Raw genomic sequence first — 25,861 nt, 5'->3', positions numbered from 1 at the left:
AAACCCACCAGCCCGGAGCAGTGAGGGACTTGGTGGTAAACCCTGTAGGTGAAAAACAATGGTTTATCAGAAGCGTGAATTGCAGTAACCTGACCCCATCCCCGAAGGAGCCAAGCCCCATGGGCCTTACCAGCATCTTGCTGGGCCTATACAGACATCCCTTCTGTGCAAGGGTGGCCTGACGTCCAGGGGTCTGTCTGCTACTGTCCAGCTTGTCTTTTCAGCCTTCTCTTGTAGCCATCCAAGCTTCTGTTAGAATTCAGGATTCTTTCTCCCTGCATGGGTTCTTGGTAAGGATGCTCCCTCCCACCTCTGACACCAGAGAGTCCCTGAGGGCCTAGCTCCTGGAGCTAGCTAGCCCTGTGTGATCTTGCCCTCTTGGACATGTACATCTGCACCCTTCTTTGCTATTACTTGTTATTTCTGCTCCCCACTAGGTTGTGATCTTTTAAGGCATGGGTTATGGGATCTTTGTTGCAGCACCTTACAAAGAGCTGGCGTACACTAGGAGGATGCAGCTTAGACAAGGCTTGCCCCATCAGCTTGAGCCATTGTTTGTTGAGAAGAGGGTAGGAGAACCCAGTTCTCCAAAAGGCTGAGATGGAAAGTCACTGAAATGGAGTAGTGCCTCAGGCCATGTTTTGTTCTGACTAGGGAGCTTGTTCCCGAACAGGTTCTGTTCAGTTCGAAAGGTGGGTTAGTTACTCTGTGGCTAAGTCACAGGAGGTCCTCTCCTAGCTGGGGAGGAGGATGCCTAGCACCAGGAAGAAGGAGAGTGCCAGGTCTCTGTCTTGGGACAGCCTCCCTCACGCACTGACTGCAGGAGCTGGTCATCAGGAAAGCACAGCCTTATGATGAGGCTGCCCCAGCCGCCTTGTCTCCAGGCTAGGGACTGTGGCTGCGGCCCGCCAGGCTCCCAAAGGCCTCTGCTCTCTCTTAAGAGCTCGGCTGTTTTCGTTCCCCAACACAGGGATTCAACACACAGCTGACTGAATACAAGGGATAGAGAAACTGGTTTGACCCACATTGGCAGTCTTGATCTGCACATAGACCAGGACATAGACAAAGGTCACTCTCAGGCTTCTTAAACTTTGGAAAGGGAGGAAAGAAAATGTGCCTTTGCTGTGGGATGGTAAACAAAAAATCTCAACTCCTCCTATAAACCAAATTACAAAAACCAGACTTGAAGGTGGGAAGGGGACTTAGGAAGAAAGTCCGTGGTTGGCTTTGCCCTGCCTCTCTTTAGGCCCTGGGCACAGAGAGCACCGTTCTGTTCCTAAGACCCTCCTGTGTGGTCCACACTAAGGGCTTAGTGGTTAGTTGTGACCGTGCTTGGCTCCTTCCAGACTATTCCACTGTCACTGTGATATACCTTCTCTTGCCTTTGAATTGTGTTCATGAGTTAAACCGGTACCTGCTTCTCCTTCCAGACCTACCTGGTGGTTCTGTGCCTTCCCCTACTCTCTTCTCATCTTCGTGTACGATGAAGTCCGAAAACTCATCATCAGGCGACGCCCTGGAGGTAATGCCAGACCTTTTAGCTTCAGCAGGGGTGTGGGGGAGGCTGTCGTTCCGTGGCTTCTGTTGCGTCAGTCGGGTGGGCTAAGGCAACCCAGACTGCCTACAGCCACAGTACCATCCCCAAGGGCTTTCAGAAGCAATCCTATTTTGAATGGAACTCAAGCCCAATATGATAGAGTGGAAAGCTGGTCCAAAATTGGAGCCGTCTTCCCAATCAACAAGTCCTTTCTAGAAGCATTTGCAATAAGAACAGTTGAAGCCCGGTATTGAATTTGGGTGACCCCCACCCCCGGTCGCTCCCTGTCATTCCCACTGTGGTAGAGCTGGGAGTTCTCACTGCCATGTGTCTGTCTGTCTGTGCTGCCCCCAGGCTGGGTAGAGAAGGAGACCTACTACTAGACCCCGTGTCCTGCACGCCGCGGAGCATCGCGCCACACACTTCGCACCCACCCCCACCCCCTTTGTGTACTTCAGTCTTGGAATTCGGAACTCTACCCTGGTAGGAAAGCACCGAAGCATGTGGGGGAGCGAGACGTCCCGGAATGAAGCATGTAGCTCTATGGGGGGGAGGGGGGAGGGCTGCCTGAAAAACCTCGTCTATGGGAATGACAGCGGGGATGGTTTTTATGTGCCTTTTTGTTTTTGTAAAAAGGAAAACTTGGAAAGACTGAAAGAATACATTTTATATCTGGATTTTTACAAATAAAGATGGCTATTATAACGGAATCTGTCTCGTGCCCTCCTCCCTTTTGGGACCTGGGCATCTGAGTGCCACTCTCCGAGCACACAGCCCGGTCCCAGCAGCTTCCTCAGCTCTCTAGGCAATTTGGAGTCCCAGTCACCGTGCAGAACCACTGTTCAGGGGAAACTTTTTGCCCAGGCTCCCTCTCATTGTGAGGAAATGGCTTTACCCAACCTGTTCTCTCCTGTAGGGGCCACGTTAGGACAGGGGTGGGGGGGGCTGGGGGTGGTGTAACTCCAGCTGCAGCCGATCCTCTGCTTCTTGGTGGAAAAACATGCCCTGTGAAAGATGAAGTCACTTGGTGTAATAACACTCCTGCCAGCCTGGTCCCAGCCCTCAGCCCACCTGCCATCTCTCGGGTCCCCGCCACAACGCCTCAAGCATTGTGAGGCCCGGTGGGTCTGAGCGGCAGAAGCCCCCGTACACACTGTCTCAGCGGCATGTGTGTCTCTACACGTGCTTCCTTTTTCACATAGCATGTTCCCAGTGTGGCAGCAAACGGCTCCATTTCAGAAAGCTCTTATGTGCCAGAAGGCACTTAAGGAAAAAAGGTAAGAGATCTGTTTACTTCGGGGTCAAGTCTGAGAAGGCCTGCTTTCAAAGAGGGAGCAGAAAAACGCCCTCCTCGGTCTCCTGGCTCCGTACTCCAGCCCGAGTGCTATTCACTAGCCCTGCTCCGAGGCTGTCCTTGCTTCAAGCAGGTAATAGTCCAGAGTCCTTAACCACTGGACCCAGATTGATCATGCTCTGCACGTGATCAGAGAAGTTGTTCAAGTATTTTTTCTCCTCCAAAATTTAATCCATTGCTCATGCCTCTTGCCTGCGATTCACTTCTAAGCTGCGCAGTTGGGTGGGGAAGGGAGATAGACCATTCCCACATACTGGCTGTCAACTGTCCCTACCCCCTCCAGTCGGAGGGACTGGGAGGGCTGGGTGGTCTGCCCTTAACCCAGCAGCTCTTCCTTTCTCGGGGCCCCTTCCCCTGGGATGAGCTCTGCACCTGTAAGCCAGCCATCTTTAAAGAGAGCCATCTGCTCAGCCCGACATAAGGAAACCAGGAGGAAGCTACAGAGAGAGTTGTCAGGATTACTGGACCGTGAGACAGGTAGTAAATAGCTGCTGGAGGACATGCTGGGCTTCACTGCCATGATGGCGGCAGGAGACCCCTGCCATGTGCTTAAACCCATACAGCCCTGGCAGGTTTGCTATCCCCGCCCCTAATCACCACGTGTCTGCTTTCTGGCATCCCCGAGAACTGAGCAGGGAACACACACACTACTATGATGATGGTCAGTGACCTGACATAGTCAAGGCTGGGGGTGACCCCAGGTGGCCTCCAGGCTGGGGCTTCTCACTGCTCTAAGCGGCCCTAGGCTTTGAGACACCCGGAGGGAGGGTGGAACAGAGCAGGACAAGGGGAGGCTCTGAACCTCCTGTCCCCTTCCCACCAGAATATTTCTACCTTCGGACAATCCTCTGAATAAAAAGTTTTGTAGCCCAAAGTTTGCTTTGGAGGAAGCAGCTAAGGGATAGGTAAAACTAGGACCCAAATCAGCCCTCCTAAGGAGCCAGATCTTTCTAAGCTTTCTAAAAGCAAGACGTGTTGTCTTTTCTGTGTTGTCAATTTCTATGTTGCACTTGGTTTCTCCCTTAAGCCCTGTTAATAGTCCCTAAGGAAGGCTCCAGAACAGTGACAGAAACTGCTCCTGAATACTGACCCCAACTCCTGTTCAGACCTATAAATCCGCAATAGAACCATCCTGACTGGCCTCTTCCCGTGACTTGCTCACCTCCTAATCATCCCTCCGCCACCTCCTGCCTCCCATTAACCTGTCCCCTGAAAGTGGCCTGCTTGAGGTCACCACTGACCTCCTTATTACATCCAGCAGCACATCCCAGTCCTTGCCTGACCTCTACAGCAGCACTGCTTCCATCACACACTTCCCGAAACTACCATCAACATCACTGCCTAGCCCTTAGCTTTCAGCCCCCTTTTCGCCTGCTCCTTGGCTGTTCATTTCCTCAGGGAGGGCCCCATACTTTCCCTCTGCCTACCTCATATTCCTGGGGCTTCCCAACACGATGTCACCCACATGATGCTTTCCAGCCCCTCAGTCTGGTCCTTTCTCCCAAGTCCCCAGACTCTTGCATCCACTTGTCTATCGGACATCTGAACTTATTCAGAAAGCATAACATGCCAGTCCTAACCCCAAAGGCAAGCCCGAGTTTGAGGTCTCCCAAATTGAACCTGCTCTAGGCAATTATGTCTACCATCCTGTTGCCCAAACAGAAAGCTGGAAGTCCCATGAAGTTTCTGTCTCCCTTGTGGCCCCTGCCACCACGCTGTCAGTCACCACTTGTCCATTCCAGTGTGGCTGGGAACAGGCTTTGTGTCTTAATCTAGACACAGTCACTGACTAACTGGCCATGGGCACAGATTTTTGCCTTTGTGCTTCCTTTACTCTAGAATAAGGATGACATCTCAGGACTGTGATAATATGTAAAAAGATGAGCACAGAGGCTGCCAATAAATCCTTTAAATAAATCCTTTAAATAAATCCCAATAAACCCTTTCTCTCCAGGTGCCTCCCTTCACTCCTAGCCAGTCCCCTCACTCTTGGCCTTCCTCTAACCCAGTGCTTCTCTGCATGTTGTCTCTGGACAAGTATCACCCAGGAACTTTGTGGAAATGCATCTTCTCCTACAGACTGACTCTGAAACTGGAAGTGGGATGCAGCAATCTGTTTCAATAAGCCTTCCAGGTGACTCTGATGCATGCCAGAATCTGAGAACCATGGCTCTGTCCCACCTTCCAAGCTCCACTTGGCTGCCTCTCTGGCCGTCCATGTCTTCACCCTCGACTCTAGCACATATGCACATCTCTGCTCCCCCATTCAGGCTCCCGGGAAGTCCCTCGGCTATACAACACTGCCCCCAGCATCCTGCAAGTCCCCTTAGCAACTCCCATCCCCATGTTGGCCCACCCTGCATTCTGCTGGCTAATCAACTCAACTTTCTGGATGCCATTCAGGCCCAATTCTTTCTTCAGGAAGGCTCACTGGGCCCTTGTTTTTTGCACACCTGGCACTTATGCCTATGTATTAGTGTGTTCCTTGGTATACTACAAGTTCATAATTGTACAGTCCAGGCCATACCCTCCCCAACATCTGGCACATTCAGTACTTGTTGAGTGAATGAATGTTCATTACCAGACTTCACCCCACCCCCATATTTTTAATATTTCACCCTGACCTTGAATCTCAGTTTCTTAAATCAGGGCTGACACTTCACCCAAGAGAAATCCATGCCCAGGTCTACCAGCAATCTATGAGTTAGGGCCTCTGCCTCTCCTAAAACTTTAAAATTGGAAATTAAGAAGATTCAGAAGAGAACATGCATAGAGTCAAGATGTCAAGAAGCGGTGGGAGACCATGGCCAGTGATGGTAGAAGGCAAAGAGATCTACAGACAAAGAGACACCAAGGACACAGGTCCTTGGACATGCCTGCGTCCCAGAGCATGTGAATCCCTGTCCTGGGCCTCAAATGATCTCCAAAACTCCCCAGCCCTCGCCCCAACTAGGTCACTATCTCTTATTAGATAATTGATTAGTACTCTATTCCTTCACAGAACTCACAGTGCTGTTCTATTGGGTAATTATTAATTTCATATCCACTTTCCCCTGCTAACCTGTAAGTTCTGTGAGGTCCAGGCACCTACCTTTTCTGTTTCATCCTGCACGCTCGGCTCAGTGCCTTTAAAAGAAGCTGGCATTTAGCACGGTGGCCAGTACTCCCTATTTAAGGAGAAAAGCAGGTTTCAGTTCAAGATGGCGTCACAGGAAGATCCTGAGCTCACCTCCCTCCACAGGCACATGAAATCTACAGCTGCATTTGAACAGTTTCCTCTGGAAAAACAACCCTAAAAGCTAAAGTGAGGCCTACACATATCAGGCGAACAAGAAAACCCCACACTGATGCAGCTATGGGAGGCTGAAACACAATCTGGCCATTAACCCCACCCCTGGCAGGAGCACCAACAAAGGCAGATACTCAAAACCCAGAGCTTTTCCTGAGAAGCAAATGTTTTGTGCTCTACACTGGGCAACTCCAGCTTCTAAGACACAAGCCCCCAAAACACTGAACACTGAAAATAATGGGTTTCTGTTCATGAGACCCTTAGGGCTATAGAGCAAACTTGTAAAACTGCTCTTCAAAAGCCTGTGCCCAGGGGTGCCTGGGTGGCTCAGTGGGTTAAGCCGCTGCCTTCGGCTCAGGTCATGATCTCAGGGTCCTGGGATTGAGTCCCGCATCGGGCTCCCTGCTCAGCAGGGGGCCTGCTTCCCTTCCTCTCTCTCCGTGATCTCTTCCCTTCCTCTCTCCTACTGTGATCTCTCTCTCTCTGTCAAATAAATAAATAAAATCTTTAAAAAAAAAAAAAGCCTGTGCCCAGACTTAGTTGCCCCAGGACCAGCATGGAACAGCCGATTCAGAGGCACCCAGGCTTTCAGGGAAAGAGGCTTGTTTGCTGATCTTAAATCATCAGCCTGAGGGGCCAGCTTCTAATTAAGCCACAGTTAACACCCTAGTGTCATCCTTTCCAGAGCCCTCAGCAGCTAGTGCTGACTTCTCACTTCCCTCCACCCCCACCACACTCCAGAGTGCCAGTACCTCCTGGAAAGGAGCTTGTCCATGTGTCTGGTGCGCCAGCTTTTATGGCTGTCACCCAGGGGAAGCCCCTCAATCACTGAGCACTTGGTGACCCGCAGGGCATGTGTTCCTGCATCCCATGGGACTCTTAACAATTCGGGGGATGGTTCCTTTCTGGCTGTCACCACCAGGGCACTGCACAGACAGCAAACCGAAAGACACACCAGGTCTCTCTGTGACAGAACCATTTGCTCGTTCAGGAGCTTCAGCCTGAGGGGCAGACCTCCAGTTTGGTACATATCTAGGGGTCTACTAAGATGCACTGTGGGGATAGAGGCCAGTGGACACATCATCTAAGCACGGTCCCCCTGCCTTGCTCCAAACTGTCAGTATCTCCCAGAGAGGAACTCATACATTTGTCTGGCACACTAATGTCTGGGACTACTACCCAGAGGACACCTCAAGATTGCCTGGACCTGGTGCCCTGGTGCCCTCCTGGTGCCCAGAAGGACTTATGCTTGCAGTTCCACAGAACCATATGTATCTGCATTCTTTAAAAGCTGCTGCCTAAGGGTCTAGCTTCCAATCAGCCTGAACCTAGGTGCTGACTGAACTCCTCCCCTTTGGATACTGGCAGACCTTGGCTCACCCTCAATTACTGGGAGCCACCAAAAATAATGCTTAGACAGTCACAAAGGTCTGAGATAATCCAAGGCTCGGGCAGGGTTGAACTCTAAGGTTCATTTCTTCCATGAGGCCACTCCTTAAAGATGGGAAGACAGGGTTGTTTTATCTAATGTGTTTCATTTATCAAACAAAACAAGATAAAGCCTTGAGAAAGTACTTAATGAAACAGAAATAAATGATTTATTCAATAAAGAGTTCAAAGTAATGGTCAAGAAACAGCCTCGCCAAACTCAGGAAAAGAATGAATGAACACAGTGAGAACGTCACAAGAGATAGAAAATATAAGAAAATACCAAAAATATAAGAATATAAATCTCATTGGTAAAGGTAATTATATAGTACAATTTAGAATAATCTACTGTAAAGATGGTGGATCAATTTAAAGCTAGTATGGAGGTTAAAAGACTACGATGTTTAACAGATACATAAGACAAACAGACATAGAATGTGACATTAAAAACCTAAAATGTGACATTAAAAACCTAAAACGTGGGGGTGGGGAGGGGAGTAAAACTATAGAGCCTTAGTATGCGTTCTCAAACTTAAGTTGTTATCAACTTAAACTGTTATAAATACCAGTTGTTATGTGTAAACTTCACGGTAGCCACAAAGCAAAAACTTGCAGAAGAGCCACCATTGACAAAGAAATCTAAGCATACCACTAAACAGACTCATCAGATCACAAATGAAAATAGCAAAAACAAAACAGCCAGAAAACAATGAACAAAATGGCAGTAAGTATATACCTTTCTATAATTACTTTAAATGTAAATGGACTAGCTTCTCCAATTGAAGACAGAGTGGCTGAAACAATTAAAAAAAAAAAAAAAAAAAGACCGATCTATTGCTGCTTATAAGAGACTCACTTTAAACAGGACACACACAGACCGAAGTGAAAGGATGGAAAAGATATTTGATATTCCATGCAAATGGAAACCCAAAGAAAGCTGGTATAGCTATACTCACAGCTGACTTTGAAACAAAGACTGTAGTAAGAGACAAAGAAGGGCATTATATAATGGTAAGGGGTCAATCCAACAAGATGACTTAACAGTTGTAAATATTTATGCATCCAGTGTAGGAGCACCTAAATATATAAAGGAAATATTAACAGACCTAAAGAGAGACACAGACAGTAATATAGTAACAGTAGGGAAATTCAATATTGTACTTTCATCAATGGACAGATCATCCAGACAGAAAATCAATAAGGAAACATCAGTCTCATATGGCATATTATGTATCTGTTAAAATTCATCTGATCTAGAGAATATACGATCTCAAAGCAGCAGAATACATATTCTTCTCAAGTGCACATGGAACATTCTCCAGAAAAGATCATATGTTAGGCCAAAAAACAAGTCTTAAAAAAAATGAAAGACTGAAATCACATCAAGTATCTTTTCTGACCAAAATGGTAGAAAACTAGAAATTGAGTATAAGATGAAGGCTTGGGGGGGAACCTGGGTGGCTCAGTGGGTTAAAGCCTCTGCCTTCGGCTCAGGTCATGATCCCAGGGTCTTGAGATCAAGCCCCACAGTGGGCTCTCTGCTCCATGGGGAACCTTCTTCCTCCTCTCTCTCTGCCTGCCTCTCTGCCTACTTGTGATCTCTGTCAAATAAATAAATAAAATCTTAAAAAAGAAAAAAAAAAGATGAAGGTTGGGAAAATCACAAATAGGTGGAGAATAAACAACATGCTACTTAAAACATCAAGAAAGAAAACAGGAGAAATCAAAAAGTACTGTGCACTTACCATAAAGAACACTGAGTAATGTATGGAATTGCTCAATCACTATATTGTACATCTGAAACTAATATAGCACTTTATGTCAACTATAGTGGAATTAAAATAAAAAACTTAATAAATGAAAAAAAGTTACCTTGAGACAAATGAGAACGGAAATACAACATACCAAAACTTATAATGTTGCATAAGTAGTTCCAAGAAGGAAGTTCATACCGATAAATACCTACCTCAAGAAACAAACAAAAATATCCCAAACAATGTAATTTTACCTCGAGGGACATAATTCAAAGTTAGCAGAAGGAAGGAAATGACAAAGATCAGAGCAGAAATTAAAAAGACAACAGAAAAGATCAATGAAACCAACAGCTGGTTCTTTGAAATGATAAACAAAATTGATAAAACTTAACCTACACTCACCAAGAAAAACAAGAGATAAAGAGGTCTCAAAATCAGAAATGAAAGAAGGGACATTACAACTGATACCACAGAAATAGATGAGATCATAAGAGACTACTATAAACAATCATATGCCAATAAATTTGACAATGTAGGAGAAATGGATAAATTCCCTAGAAACATACAAACTACCAAGATTGAATCATAAAGAAATAAAATCTGAACAGACTAATTACTAATAAGGAGATTGAATCAGTAATCAAAAACCTCCCAAAAAACAAAGCCCAGGACCCAAAGGCTTCACTGATGAACTCTACCCAACATTAAAGAATTAACACTAATCCTTCTCAAACATTTCCAAAAAATAGAAAGCGAGAGTACACTTCCAAATCTATTTTATGAGGCCAGCAGTACCCCGATACCTAAACCAGACAGGGATGCCACAAGAACAATTTACAAGTCAATATTCCTGATGAATACAGAAGTAAAAATCCTCAATAAAATATTAGCAAAAAAATAAATATACATTATGTACATTAACTATGATGTATTACATTAAATACATTAAAGGATCATATGCCATGACCAAATGGGGTTTATTCCATGGATACAAAGCTGGTTTAACACCTACAGATCAGTCAACATGATATACCACATTAATAAATAAAAGATAAAAACCATATGACCATCTCAATAGATGCAGAAAGGCATTTGACAAAATTCAACATTCAGTTATTATTTTATTTTTATGCATTTATCTATTTTTAAGATTTTATTTATTTTACAGAGGCAGATCACAAGAAGGCAGAGAGGCAGGCAAAGAGAAAGGGGGAAGCAGGGTCCCCACTATAGCAGAGAGCCCAATACGGGACTCAATCCCAGGACCCTGAGATCATGACCTGAGCCAAAGGCAGAGGCTTAATCCACTGAGCCACCCAGGCGCCCTCATTTATGATTTTTAAAAAAACCTCTTGACAAAGTGGGTACAGAGAGAACATACCCGAGCATGATAAAGGCCATATATCACAAACCCAATAGCTGAAAGACAAGGATTCCCACGCTCACCATTTACTCAACATAGTACTGGAAGTCCTGGCCAGAGCAATTAGGTAAGAAAAAGAAACAAGATTGGTTCTGGTCCAAAATGGTGACAAATAAGGTCCAGAAGTCACCTCCTCCACAGACACAACAAATCTAGACCATCTTATAGAACAATTCCCCCTGAAAAAGAACTGAGGGCTGGCTGAACAGCTTCTGCACAACAACTGAAAGCCCACATAGGGAATGACAAGAGAGATGGAAACATGGTAACAAAAGGAACTTCTAGCCCTACCACCATGAATTATAGCGGGGGAGGGATAACACAGAGGGACCATGAGCAGATCTGTCTACTCTGGGGCACAAAAAAAGCCATGGTTTAAAAGTGCAACCAGAATATAGAGAAACTAGCCTAGCAGCCCAAAAATGACAGGGCTGCTGCTGGTAATCCCTCTGGGTCAGAGGGATATATCCTCTTCTACCTTGATAACATGGACAGGAGCAGAATCCAACACCTTAGCTGGCCTGCTGCTCATTTTTTTTTTTTAAAGATTTTATTTATTTGAGGGGCCCCTGGGTAGCTCGGTGGGTTAATAAGCCTCTGCCTTCGGCTCAGGTCATGATCCCAGGGTCCTGGGATCGAGCCCCGCATCAGGCTCTCTGCTCAGCAGGGAGCCTGCTTCCTCCTCTCTCTCTGCCTGCCTCTCTGCCTACTTGTGATCTCTGTCAAATAAATAAATAAAAATCTTTTTTTAAAAAAAGGTTTTATTTATTTGACAGGGAGAGAGAGCAAGAGAGCACAAGCAGGGGAGCAGCAGAGGGAGAGGGAGCATGCTCCCCGCTGGGCAAGGAGCGCAAGTTGGGGCTCAATCTCAAAACCCTGAGACCATGACCTAAATTGAAGGCAGATGTCTAACAACTGAGCCACCCAGGCGCCCCAGGCCTGCCACTTTAGTGAGCCTCAGCCCCTAGCCCACAGGAGCCCCAGGTATCCCACCAATGTGGTACCAGTGTAGTACACATGAGGATATCCCTGTCAGAGCTCATTACACCTTCAGCTATCTCCTCAAGGTGACACAGGCAGAAAGCACCCTGAAACACTCTAGGCCTGCACCACTTCAGCTCCAGATGACTTGCCAGAGCACCCCCAGCATGGGGTGCCTCAGCAAATCTTGGTTCACACCTGCCTCAGATCCAACTGCCCTATCAGTGTGCCCCTGTGAGGAGTGCCCCAGGGCCCTCTAGCTTGCACTCACTTCAGCTTCAGCTATTCTGCCAGGGTACCCTCTTCCCAAAGAGCCCTGAAACTTCCCTGGCCCAGGCCCACTTCAGCTCTAGCCATCCCACCAGGGCAGTTCCAACATGGAGTGCCCTAGGACCCTCAACCAATGTCAGCCACATCTCCAAGCAGCCACCCAGCCAAAGTCACCATGGACACACAGTTCATACAGGGAATGACCACACATAGGAGCTCAAATTTAGAAGTAGCTGTTCCAAAAAAAAAAAAAAAAAAGAAGTAGCTGTTCCATCTAATTCATAGAAACAAACACAGAAAGTCAACCAAAATGAGGAGACAGAGGACTGTGCTCCAAATAAAAGAACAAGATGAAACCTCAGAAAAAGAACTAAATGAAATGAACTCTAACAGAGTTCAAAGTAATAGTCATAAAGATGCTCACCAAAGGGGTGCCTAGGTGGCTCAGTGGGTTAAAGCCTCTGCCTTCAGCTCAGGTCATGATCCTGGGGTCCTGGGATTGAGTCCCACATCGGGCTCTCTTCTCAACGGGGAGCCTGCTTCCCTTCCTCTCTCTCTGCCTGCCTCTCTGCCTACTTGTGATCTCTGTCTGTCAAATAAATGAATAAAATCTTTAAAAAAAGAAAAAAAAGATGCTCACCAGACTGGAGAAAAGAGTGGATGAGCTCAGAACTTCAAGAAAGTGATAGAGAATATAAAAAAGAACCAATCAGAGTTGAAGAATACAACAACCAAAATGAAAAATATACTAGAAGGAAGCAACCGTAGATTATAGAATGCAGAAGAATGAGTAAGTTATCTGGAAAACAGGAACAGAAAGCACCAAATTGAACACCAAAAAGAAAAAAGAATTTTTAAAAAAATGAGGATAGCTTAAGGGATCCCTTGGATAACATCAAGCAAGCAAACATTCACATTATAGAAGCTCCAGAAGAAGAGAGAGACAAAGGTACAGAAAACTTACTTGAAGAAATAATAGTTGAAAAATTCCCTAACCTGGAGAAGGAAACAGATATCCAGGTTCAGCAAGTACAGAGAGTTCCAAGCAAGATGAACTTAAAGAGATCCATACCATAACACATAATAATTAAAATGTAAAAAAAAAAAAAATTTTTTTAAGCAGCAAGAGAAAGGCAAGTGGTTACATACAAGGGAAATGCCATAAGGCTATCAGCTGATTTTCTATCAGAAACTTTGCAAGCCAGAAGAGAATGGCATGATATACTTGAAGTACTGAAAGGGGAGAGGGGAAATCCCACAAACAAGAATACTCTACCTGGCAAAGTTATCATTCAGAATTGAAGGAGAGACAAAGAATTATCCCAAACAAACCTCTAAAAAGTTCATCACCATTAAACTGGCCTTGTAAGAAATGTTAAATGTACTTTTTTTAAGTGGAAAAGGCCATAATTAGAAGTACATTAGAGTGACACCTGGGTGGCTCAGTCGGTTAAGCAGCTGCCTTCGGCTCAGGTCATGATCCTAGCATCCTGGGATTGAGTGGGGCTCCTTGCTCATCAGGGAGCCTGCTTCTCCCTCTGCCTCTGCCTGCCACTCTGCTGGCCTGTGCACGCACTCACTCTCTCTCTCTCTCTGACAAAGAAATAAATTAAAAACCTTTAAAAAGAAAATAAGTACATTAGAAAGGAAAATATTTCATGAGTAAAAGCAAACATACAGTAAAGATAGCAGAGCAATCACTTATAAGGTTAGTATAAAGATTTTTAAAAGTAATAAAAATCAATTATATTTAAAAATTTAAACTCACGCAATAGGAAAGATGTAAAATAGGACACTATGCACACAAAATGTAGAGGAAGGAGTAAAAATAAAGTTCTTCTAGAATATGCTCTAACTTAAGTGACAATTAATATAGACTACTATATACTTAGGCTGTTATACAGGAATCTCAGGGCAATCACAAACCTATAATAGATACCCAAAAAATAAAGAGAAAGAAATTCAAGCACAGCCAAACATAACCTTAAAGTCAAAAGGAAAGAGAATAAGAGAAGAAAGGAACAGAGAAGAACTACCAAAACAACCAGAAAACACCTAACAAAATGGCAGTAAGTAAACCCTATTAATTAGTTTACAAGTAAATGGTCTAAATGTTCCAATTAGAAGACACAGGGTGATGGAATGGGGGGAAAAAAAGCCCAAGAGCCCTCTATGCTGCCATATATACAGAATGATCAAAGGATCAATCCAACTAAAGGAGATAGCAACTGTAAATATGTATGGACCCAATACTGGAGCACCTAAACACATAAAGTAAACATTAGCAGATATAAAGGGAGAACCTGACAGTAGTACAACATTAGGTGACTTTATTACCCCACTTACATTAATAGATCAATCATCCAGGTACAAAGTCTATAGGAAACAGTGTCTTTGAATGATACATTAGATCAGGTGGACTTCACGGATACATACAGAATACTCCATCATCCAAAAACAGGAGCATACATATTCTTTTTAAGTACACATGGAACATTCTTTAGGATAGATCACAGGTTAAACCACAAAAGAAACATTCTTTAGGTCAGATCACACATTAAGCCACAAAACAAAAAATAAATTTAAGAAGACTGGAATCATATCAAGCATCTTTTCCAAGCACAGCAATATAAAACCAGAAATCAATTACAAGAAGAAAAAGCTGGAAAAAACACAAACAAATGGAAGCTAAACAGCATACCACTAAACAACCAATGGGTCAACAAAGAAATCAAACAGGAAATATACACAGCAAAGGCAGTTCTATGAGGGAAATTTATAGTGATTCAGGCCTACCTCAAGAACTGAGAAAAAATCTCAAATAAACAGTCTGATCATACAACTAAAGGAATTAGAAAAAGAAGAACAAAGCCCAAAGAAAGTAGGAAAAAAGGAAATAATCAAGATCATGGTGGAAATAAATGAAATAGAGACTTAAAAAAAAATAGAAAACATAAATTAACCCCAGAGGTTGTTCTTTGAAAAGATAAAGAAAATGGATAAACATTTAGCCAGACTTATCAAGAAAAAATAAAAGAGCACTCAAATAAATAAAATCAGAAATTAAAGAGAACAATCAACATCATAGGAACACAAGGATTAGAAGAGACTACTATGATAGATTATATGCCAACAAATTGGGCAACACAGAAGAAATGGATAATTATTAGAAATATATAACCTCCCAAAACTGAATCAGGAAGAAACAGAAAATCTGAACAGACGAATTACCGGCAATGAAACTGAATCAGTAATCAAAAGACTCCCAAGAAAAAAAAGTCAGGATGAGAAGGATTCACAGATGAATTCTACCAAACATTTAAAGAAGATTTAATACCTAATCTCCTCAAACCATTCCAAAAAATAGAAGAGGATGGAAAGCTTCCAAATACCTTCTGTAGACAGCATTACCCGATACCAAAACCAAAGACGTTACAAAGAAGTAAAAACACAGTCCAATATCCTTTATGAACATAGATTCAAAACTGTTCAACAAAATATTAGCAAACTGCATTTAAACATACATTGAAAGGATCCATTCACCAGGATCCAATGGGATTTATTCTGGGGACGCAAGGATGGTTCAATATCCACAAATCAATCAATACAATACACCACATAAGTAAAATGAAGGATAAAAACAAATGATCATTTCGATAGATGCAAAAAAAAAAAAAAAAAGCATTTGACAAAACTCAACATCTGTTCATGATTAAAAAAAAAAAAAACTCTCAACAAAGTGGGCTGAGAGGGAACATACACCTCAACATGATAAAGGCCATATATGAAAAACTCACATCTAACAACATCCTTAATGGAGAAAATCCGAAAGCTGTTCCTCTAAGATCAGGAATAAGAGTATCCATTTTTACCACTTTTATTTATATTGGTACTGAAAGTCTTGGCCACAGCAATCAGACAATAAAAAGGAATGAAAGGCCTTCAAACTGCTAAGGAAGAAGTAAAACTGTCACTGTTTGAAAATGACATAATACTATACATAGAAAACCTTAAAGACTCCTGTAGTAAACTATCAGAATCAATGAATTCAGTAAAGTTTCAGGATGTAAAATTAATATACAGAAATCAGCTGCATTTCTTCTACATACTAATGATGAAGTAGCAGAAAGAGAGATTAAGACAAAAATCCCATTTACAATTGCACCAAAAAGAATAAAATACCTGAGGATAAGCTTAACCAAGGAGGTAAAAGACGTGTGCTCTGAAAACTATAAAGCCCTGATGAAAGAAATTTAAAATGACACAAACAACTGGAAAGAGATTCCATGCTCACAGATTGGAAGAATATCATTAAAATGTTCCTACTACTCAAAGCAATCTACACATTCAACACAATCCCAATCAAAATATCAATAACGTTCCTCACAGAATTAGAACAAAAATCCTAAAATTTCTATGGAACCACAAAAGACCCTAAATAGCCAAAGCAATCCTGACAAACAAGAACAAAGCTAAAGAAGCTGGAACTACCCTGAGATCCAGCAGGCCCACTTCTGGGTATTTCCCTACATGATATGAAAACACTAACTCCAAAAGCGTTCTCTGCCCCCATGTCATTGCAGCATTATTTCTAATAGCCAAAATATGGAAGCAACCTGTGTCCATCAAACGGTTGAATGAATAAAGATGATGTGGTATATTCTGGAATATTATTCAGTCATAAAAGGAATGAGATCTTGCCATTTGAGACTCAGTAAATGGAATTTGAGGGCATTATTGCATGAGATAAATCAGAGAGAGAAAAATACCATATGATCTCACTTACATTGATTCTAAATCAAATAAAAATCCCAAGCTCGCAGATACACAGAATATCTTGGTGGTTGCTTGAAGCAGGGGTGGAGGAGGGGTGGGCGAAATGGCTAAAGGAGTTCAAAAGGTACAAGCTTCCCATTATAAAATAAATAAGCCCTAGGGATATAATATACAAGCATGGTGACTACAGTTAATAATACTGTATTGTACATTTGAGAGGATCAGAGAATACATCTTAAAAGTTATCATCAGGAAAAAATGTGTAACTATGCATGGTGACAGAGGTTGACAGGACTTCTTGTGATCATTTTGAAATATATACAAAAACTGTACATCTGAAATGAATATGGGTTTCGATTATACTTCAATTTAAAAATTACAATAAAATCATTGTATAAAAAACATAAACAGAAGGGAAAAGAGGCATAGGGACTTGTCCACAACCTCATGTGGCTTCCGAAGGCAAGGCTCTAGCTGGTGGGCTCTGGTTTCCTGCCCTCCTGGAGGCCGACCTGCTGTGTACAGTTTCAGAGGTTTATAGGGTAGAGAGCCTCCTGGCTGGGCTCAGGCTTGCTTATTTCATGTACAGGGTCCATGTCCGCTCCTCCTGCCCCTGACCCCGTGTGCCTAGAACGGAGTGGCCTCGGCAGTGGTCAGAAAAGCCTGCTTCCTCAGTTTAATAGGTAGGCAATCTGGGCAAGGCATTTATATTCCCCGAGCCTCTGCCATTCCTCCCTAATGGGGTGCTGTGAAGAGTAAGGCGAAGTAACTCGTGGAAAGGGCTTGGCACAGCGCCTGGCTCTTCATCAGGATTCATTAACGGGTGACCTACTTCCTAAGCCCCCACCTCCCCGATCTTTCCACACATCTCAACGGCAGCTGTGCTCCAAGTGTCCCCTGAAGATAAAATCTAGGAGCGCCTACCCGGTGTTCCCCAGTCCCATAAACAGTGACTTGTGCCAGGCAATGTCCTAAACTGCCAGTGTTTACAAAACAAGAAAAGTGAGCCTCGGACAAGTGGGGTGACTTGCCTGAAGTCACACAGCTAAAAAGTGGCAGAAGTAGGGGAATCTGCCTCAGACCCAGACAGCTGAGCTCAGAGTCCAGCCTCCTAAAACTTCGCAGCTGGTACCTTATAAGCAAACACTAGGCAGGCAGAAGGCTGGTGCTGGGGCCAAGGACCAGAGAAAGGCAGTGGCTTTATGAAAAAGAACAGGGAAGGTCAGAGTCGGTGTTAAAACATAAGATCATGCAAAGTTTCTTGGAAATTAAGCATAGGCCGTTGAATTCAAGTGGATTTGCCCCCAGGCACTGCTGGGTGACCAACCCCACAGCTTGTGGAACTGGGAAGTGTGAGGGCAGGTGGCTCTCATCCCAGGCCAGCTATGCAGCCACAGATCTGTTTCCCAGGAGGTGGCAGGGCTGTGAGCTGGAGGGTAGCAAGTCCCTTACCTCCTGCAACCTCAGTGTTATGCCCGCTCTTCAGTGGTTCCAACATTGTCCTTCCTGGCCCTGGCTTCTCTAGGGATCAAGGATCCCCGCCCTTCCCACATTCAGGGCTGCCTTGGTGTAATTTATGCATTGGAAAGCATTATGGTTTATAAAGAAATAGTTCGGTAACGTCAAGAACCTTTCTTTAATACAAATCATTCCTCCATTTAAAACTGGCTGCAAGGTCTTAAAGTCTTCCTAAAATGAGACATCCCAGGATGTTTGTGCCAACTGAACGTCGTCCCAGAAACATATGCTACAATGAGAGTCGCCTGTGGGTGGGTTCCTCCTCTCCCGGAGAACAGAGCAGAACCCTGAAAGCCAGCTAGCCCTTCCACAGCACACTCAGCTCTCCACGCATGCGCCAGGAGGGAAGCCCAGAGTCTTTGCAGGTCATCTGCCCCCGTGCCCTGAGCTCTGGTGCCAACACAACAGTATCTTCTAAGGGAAGGGGAACAGATATTTGTGGGACCTGTACTATGTCTTTGCAGCTTAATGGTCATTTCACTTAATCCTATGAAGCAGTCAGAAGTAGGAATTATTCCCACTTTACAGAGGGGAAACAGACTCGGAGAGGTTAGTAACTTGTAGATGGTGGTGGAGGAAGGGTTTGAGCACAGATCCATAAGCCTTGGTTTTTCCACTACATCAAGCTGCCTCCCTCTAGGGACTCAAACACACCCTATGTTGCCACTGGGAGTTTTTCATCTCAACTTACCCTAAAGCCAGCAACTACTACAGCTCACATAGAGGCACCGACACCTGTGGGCCCACTCATAACCATTCCAATGTAGCAGTTATGGGTAGGTACAGCAGCAACTTGTTAGTTGTTCAACAAAGACTATGCACACATTCCACCCGTGGGCCCAGTAAGGCCACATTTCCTGGCCTCCCCTGTGAGATGCAGGCATGCAATGAGATATGAGCTGACTAATAGAAAGATCACCTCCAGGCCTGGCCCTAAGCCTTTGCCCATAAAGTCCTCATTCTCTTTCTACATCCATCTGCTGAATGAAAAAAGACATAGTAAGGCCCTTAAAACAGGGGTTCTCATCCTTGGCTGCACACTGAAATCACCCAGGAACTTTCCTATCTATCTCTACACCTGAGCTACCTCCTAGACCCATCAGATCAGGATGTCAGGACGTGGAACACAGCCATCAGGATTTGCTAAAGCTCTCCAGGTGATTCCAACATGGTTCTCAACAGGTGTGCCCCATCCAGCAGCATCACTTGCGGACTGATAAGAAAATGCCCATTCCCCGGCACTCCCCCCCAACCCCGCCCCCGCCAGCTGCTGAATCAGGGCCCCAGGGAACTGTGTCTCCAGATCTCTAGCTGAGAGCCACTGCCCTAGAGGAAGGTAAGCTGTAGGACAGAAAGAGCTTGGGTCCTGAGCTGCATGGAAGGGCCACACAGGAGGGCTGTATCAGAAATACCCGAGCTGGGGTGCCTGAGTGGCTCAGTCATGAAGCGCCTGCCTTTGGCTCAGGTCATGATCCCAGGATCCTGAGATCGAGTCCTGCATCAGGCTCCCTACTCAGCAAGAAGCCTGCTTCTCCCTCTCCCACTCCCCCTGCTGTCTCTCTCCGTCAAATAAATAAACAATAAAATAAAAAAAAAGAGAGAGAGAGAGAGAGAGAGAGAGAGAGAGAAATACCCATATTGGGAAGGTGAGAAACTTTTGATAAGCCATTGGCTCAGTGCATGTCTGTGTGACTGAAGAGAGAATATGAGAGATCCAAAGTTGGGTCTAACCCGTGGTGTGTGAGAGCTAACTCCCTCCAGCTCATCTGACAGTTCAATTTTCAGGTCCTTTGCAGGCTAGCTGACTTCACACAGGTAGCTTGAAATTGGCCAAGGTTGGAATATGTACAGTGTGGAAATTATCAAACCAGGGCTTGTTTTCTCAGAGCTGGTTGTTAACCACTAACCAGGACTAAGTATCAGAGAGTGGGAAGGCGGCATGGTGCAGTGGGCCAGGACTGCGGTGAACCATCAGAGGAGATGATGCCTCCAACACATGAACCCCCCTACGCCCTGCCAGCATGCAGGTTTCTCCTGACAATGCCTTGTCTTTGCCAAGTCCTTGTACTCAGTGTTTCTGGAGGCTGAGAGAGGACGGGAAGAAGCAAAAGGGGTGAATGGTCAGAACTATCTTACAGGTTAAGAGCAATCCATAGTTTTAAGCCGAGTTTCTCATTCTTGGCACTGCTGACATTTGAGGCTGGATAATTCTTTGTTGGGGGGCAGGGAGGGCTGTCCTTTCCATTATAGCACGTTTAGCAGCACCCTTGGCCTCTACCCATTAGATGTCATTAATTACCCCTTCTCTTTCCAGACACTGCCAAAGGACCCCTGGGGCCAACAATCCCCCTCCCCGCCCCCCAGTGAGAACCACTGATTAAGAAACTATTAGAAAGAAAGACACACCATCTGGGAGCACTGGATCTCGGCCTCCAGTTTCAAGCCCTGCACAATTTAGAAAAAGTGTTCTTGGCTTCAATCACCTGCTGGCCTCTAGCAGCTATTATCGCAAGCTCTCTTCCTTTGCTTCCCATTTCCCTGATCACACCATTTCCCTCTCAGCCATGCCTTTAACTCCAGAGCCTGTACCACCACCCTCCGGCTCCTGGTTTGGGAGTACCTGCCGGGGCTCTCAAAGCGCTTCAGGTAAGTTAGCTTCTCCTCTCAACCTCAGGGGCTGTGATCCCTCCCCCAGGATGGTATAGTACAGTGATGGAGAATATTAGTTCTCAGGGCAGAAGGTCTGACTGGATCCTGGGCTCTGCCCTGCTTCAGCTAGTTGACACTGAGCACATCTCTTAACCTCTTAGAGCCTCCATTTCCTTGCTGATCGAATAGGGAAAGTGGGATTTCCGACCTCGCAGAGTTGTGAGAATAAAATGAGGTCATGACCAACAAACCTTGACTATTATTTTCCATTCAACTGATTTTACAGAGACCAGCCAATGCAGTAGAGCCTGTGCCACATCTTGGGGACAGACCACTGAGCAAAACACAATGCACATTCCCAGGCCCTATTACACATATCTGCTGGGGAAGAGGGTGCACGAAGATGCCGCGGAGTCAATGGCAGAATAGGAGAGCCCCCAGTCCTGCAGAAACCCACAAGAGAAGCCTAACCAAGCCTTGGGCGTTAGAGGGAGGCTCCTGGAGAAAATAAAGGTGGGCACTGAGCAGATCTCGGAGGCGTGTCCTTCCCTATTCCCTGGCCCATGCTCCAAGGGAGGCAAGTCTTCTCAGCCTCTCAGATGGAACACCAAAGATCTTCTCTATTTTCTTTTGTCTTTCATTTGCCAGAACCACCTTTCACCATGTTCTTCTGCACTACGGGTACCCTTTTAATGTGCAGCTTTTTGTTTGAATGTGTTGTTTCAAGCTTTTGTCATGAAAAATCTCTAAGGTACACACAAGTAGAGACAATGTAGTAACGTTCCATGTAGCCATCACCAGGCCTGAACAATTACCCACATTCCTCAGTTTTGTTCCCTCTGATCTCCCTTCCCCATGCTCTCACTTTATTCTTTCAGTATTTTAACACAAATTCCAGACATCGTGTCACTTCACCCAGAAAAATCCAGTACATGTCTCCCACTTCAAAAAAAAAAAAAAAAATGACCTTTAAAAATTTCATGACCAGATTCTTTAAACAACAACAACAACAAACTTGATTTTTAAGATCCATCCATGTTGCCATGGATATGTCTAATCCATCCCCCCTAAGTGATGCATAGTACCTTGTTGGTGTGCCCACCTGACCTTTTCTTTCTCAGGGATGGATGGCAGAATTGTGGAAAAATCCCCTCCACCACAGATAAGGTATCAGGAAACATCGTCACACACATCCCCAGTGGCCTCTGTCAGAATTTCCCTGGGAGCAGAACTGCTGGTCATATACTATACACATTTACATCACTTGACGAGAAGACCAGACTACCTTCCAGGATGGCTGCATCCGTCCACACTGCCACCAGCAGTGTGTTTGGGTTGCCAACAACTGGAGTTACCCAGCTTTCTAACTGTTAACCTAATGGTGTACAACCTCATTTAAATATATACTTCTTTGGTGATTAATGAGGACTGGGTATCTTGTCTTGTTTGTTAGCTTTTAGGGTTAATTCGTATATGAAAATTGCCTATCTTTTGACTCCTTTTCTGCTGGGGTTGCTCTCTTTTTCCTAACTTGCAGGAATTTCTCGTGTATTCTAGGCCTCAGTCACTTGTCAGTTTGAAACACTGAAAGTACCTTCTCCCATTCTGCCTTCTAGCACCTGGTCAGAACCCTCTTTCTGATCAGATATGCCTCCTTCCCTCCTGGTTCCAGATCCAGAAGGCCTCCTGCTCAGGCTCTTCTATTCATGGGAGTCATGCCCTCCTTGCCAGTGACAGGTCTAAGACTAGAGCTGTGACTGATTCTCCACCAACAGAGAGACAGTAGCCAGAAGGCGTCTAGGGAGGATGTCCTCACTCTGCAGAGACACAAGGACAGCCAGACACAGCGCTTCTGCAAATCTTGCTACCAGCCTGAGGCTAAAACCCAGCAGGAAGGCTTGACATCCTTGGTTGCATGGTAGAGCCTGTATCAATAACCCCAGGGCCTGCTCCATCTCTAAACATCCTTTTTAGTGATATAATAAACACCCTTCTTGCCTAAACTAGGTTGAGCAAGGGTTTCTGATGTTGTAGTAAGAAGGATATCAACATAGATAGCTTCTTAACCAGAGGCTTTCCTTTTTTTTTAACTATCATCACCAGTAGGAATTAATTTTATACATATACCTGAAATAACATGATCTTTATTATGTCTGACGTGCTTGGATAGCCCACTTTATTCATCTTCTTCTTCTTTTTTTTAATGCTGGGTGTGAGCCACTACTAACAGTCATGACCCAGAGTCTGAAAAATGCAGCTCGAGGTCTCAGACCTCAGAACTGAAGTCTTGAAAGAAAAATAAGCTCTAGTCAAGCACGACAGAGGGCAGGGAGGGTGGGGAGGAAAGTTCTCTACAAGGCAAGGGGCCAATCGGATACCTCCCTCCCGCAAAGATGACCAGAGCGAGCCTCTGATAAGCCCTTGCTGATCGGCTGTCCCCTCCCACAGCTCTCCTCTCTCAACAATGCCTTTCTGGAGCCATATTCTGTGACTAGATGAGGCTAGAGCTCTTATCTCACCTCTGCCTGGCCCTAAAGATGCTTGGGCCCCAAAGCCTGCTAATTAGAGATGGCCGGGAGGATTACGAGGGCTCTGCTCTGGCAGCTGTGCCCAGCTCTAAATTCAATAGCCAGTGCCCCAAAGAGTAAGGGCTCACCTTGATAAACCCCCAAGACAAAGCAGGGAGACAGACAGGGCTTGTTCTCAACAGAGCACTCGCTCTCTGAATACAGTTTTTGTTTAAGCCCTGAGGCTGGGAACATTCCATGGCCTGGCGAACTCCCGGTCTTCTCAAGGTCAGTCCTTCCTCAGCATTCCTCTTTGGAAACATCTCCCACGGCTGGCCCTGCTCCTGCCCCCTGGCTTTGGGGGCAGTTATGTAACTCTTAGGAAGACCTAGAAATGCAAGCATATGGTGTCCTCAATTCCCGGCACTGACAGGCAGCTTCACATTTTTAGCTGGTGCTGAGAGACTGGCTTCACACACAGGCGAGCACACACGTACACATCCCTGACTCATAACCACATTACTGCTGCAAAATTTTTGTTAATTAAATCCAACATCTGAAGCCACATAAAGGTGAAAGCATAGGACGTTTTGTCCCAAGAATTTGTGGGGAAGGGCAAGTGCATTGCTTAGAACAGGTGGATGGAAAGCATCTGAGGCAGGACCCAAGGAGGCCATATCATAATGTGACTGCTGCTGCACAGCCAAGGTCCCTGAACGCCTGGATTTCATTCTGAGGGTCTGGCTGGGCAACAAGTGGCTTGCAGCTGAATTTTCTAAGCAAAGTCGGCTAAGCCCAGTGCTGAGCTCACAAACTCAGCCCACATTTATTACATGTTTGCAGTGAATAAAAGGTTAGTGAAGGGAGCCTGGATGGGAGGGGGGAAGAGGGGAGAACTTAGAAAACCTGCTCTGAAAAACGCTTCATTACAGGTCCTGAAAATTAAGGTTCAGAAAGCATTTTGTTTAAAGCAGAAAGTATGGGTAGATCTCTAGAGTAGTGTAGCTGTTAAGAGCATACGGTTTAAGAGTCAAATCAGCCCAGATTCGCATTCTGGATCTGCTCCTCTCTTGCTATGACCTTCAACATGCCTCTTAAACGGAGTCTTAGCTTCGCAACATGTAAAGCGGACAGAACACTGTGAGGTTGGCTGCCTGGATTAAGTGAGATTACAGAGCACTCAGTACAATGGGTGCAAAGAGAAAGGGCTAAACATAGCTGGTACAATGCACTTTCAATGCAAGTGAAACACCTTCACTTGAACGACGAAGAAAGGTCAACCTGCTTCTCTGTAGTACTGGAGAAGGCCGGGCTTACCGAGGAGCGGAGGGTGGACTGAGCCAGGCGGGCCCGGACTTGGCTATTTGCAGGAAGCTGCCTCACAGCGCCTCACTCACCTGGAGGCTGCACCGCCAACCCCTGCTAGCTGAGATACTACTAGGAGTCCCAGCTAGCTGTTAGGGATACTACTAGGAGTCCCAGCTAGCTGTTAGGGATACTACTAGGAGTGTGTGCGGCACCCGCTCGGCTCAGTCGGGACAAGCTGTACTTGTGCTCCTGGCCTCGGAGTCCGGCTGTGGGAACTGAAGGGCACAGCACGTGCAAACACCAGGCAGGGCCTAGAGCAGACACGTTGCCCCAGGGTCGGGGGCAGGGGGGTGGGCAGTCGTGTCCCAGCCGGTGCTGCTGCCTGCCTGGGCGCCGCGGGCCGGCTCCCCTCTGGCTCTCTCTGGCAAATGCCTTCTCCCAGCCCACCTGCACTCTTACAAGCAGCAGACGCTACGGGCGTGTGCTTCCACAGGTGCAGCGTGTAGATCACCGTACTTCAGGAGCAACAGCTACCGCTTCCCACGTCCTAACCAGAAGCAGTTTCTTTGTGGTTACTTTTCTCACTGAATTCTCACGACGCAGCTAAGAACGCCTCCTCGGGCTGGTGACCCACCCACCAGGGGAACGCGCACCGTGATAAGTGCTTTATCACCGCATACGCACGCCTCACTCAGTCCTCACACGCCCCGTGGGCCCGGAGCCCATCTTACAGGCGAGGAAGCCACGCTTCTCGCGCTCTGAGGATGCTCCCGGCGGCCTCCGGCGGTTGCCACCGCGCAATAGGCGCCGCGCAGGGGGACCCGCGGAGTACGCGCTGAGCTACGGCGGCCGCCGAGGGTCCTTCCGCAGAGCCGGGCACTTCGCGGCGGGTCCTCCCGCGGGGTCGGCGGGAAGTCTCTCTAGGCCTTCTGAGCCATCCCAGCCTCCAGGCTTCAGGGAAAGGTGGGGATATTCTGGGTGGAGGGAGCGGTCTCTGGTCCTAAAGCTAGAGTCCTGCTGGGAACGCGCGGGTCCGGAGATTCAGGCGACCTGCATGCACCGTGCTT

At 45.7% G+C, this 25,861-nt stretch overlaps 1 protein-coding gene and 1 long non-coding RNA gene across 3 annotated transcripts in view; one reads left to right on the top strand and one right to left on the bottom strand.

The window, feature by feature from the left end:
• ATP1A1 (ATPase Na+/K+ transporting subunit alpha 1) overlaps positions 1–2,186 on the top strand; it is a 28,699-nt gene extending 26,513 nt beyond the window's left edge. For both annotated transcript variants that reach the window (XM_032361022.1, XM_032361023.1), the window contains exons 22-23: positions 1,431–1,522; positions 1,892–2,186. In XM_032361022.1, coding sequence (XP_032216913.1) covers positions 1,431–1,522; positions 1,892–1,920 — 121 coding nt within the window. In that variant the 3' untranslated portion in view covers positions 1,921–2,186. The remainder of the gene's footprint in view (positions 1–1,430; positions 1,523–1,891) is intronic.
• A 64-nt stretch (positions 2,187–2,250) lies between these two features.
• LOC116600747 lies at positions 2,251–25,617 on the bottom strand. The gene is made up of 4 exons (XR_004289789.1): positions 25,448–25,617; positions 23,636–23,874; positions 5,983–6,058; positions 2,251–2,542 (listed from the first exon to the last, which is right to left on the bottom strand). It is a non-coding gene; the product is annotated as an uncharacterized LOC116600747 (long non-coding RNA).
• Positions 25,618–25,861: the final 244 nt, after the last annotated feature.

Source organism: Mustela erminea, chromosome 10 (assembly GCF_009829155.1).
Source record: "Mustela erminea isolate mMusErm1 chromosome 10, mMusErm1.Pri, whole genome shotgun sequence".
Taxonomy (NCBI): Eukaryota; Metazoa; Chordata; class Mammalia; order Carnivora; family Mustelidae; genus Mustela; species Mustela erminea.
This window is presented reverse-complemented; position numbering and strand designations above follow the sequence as displayed.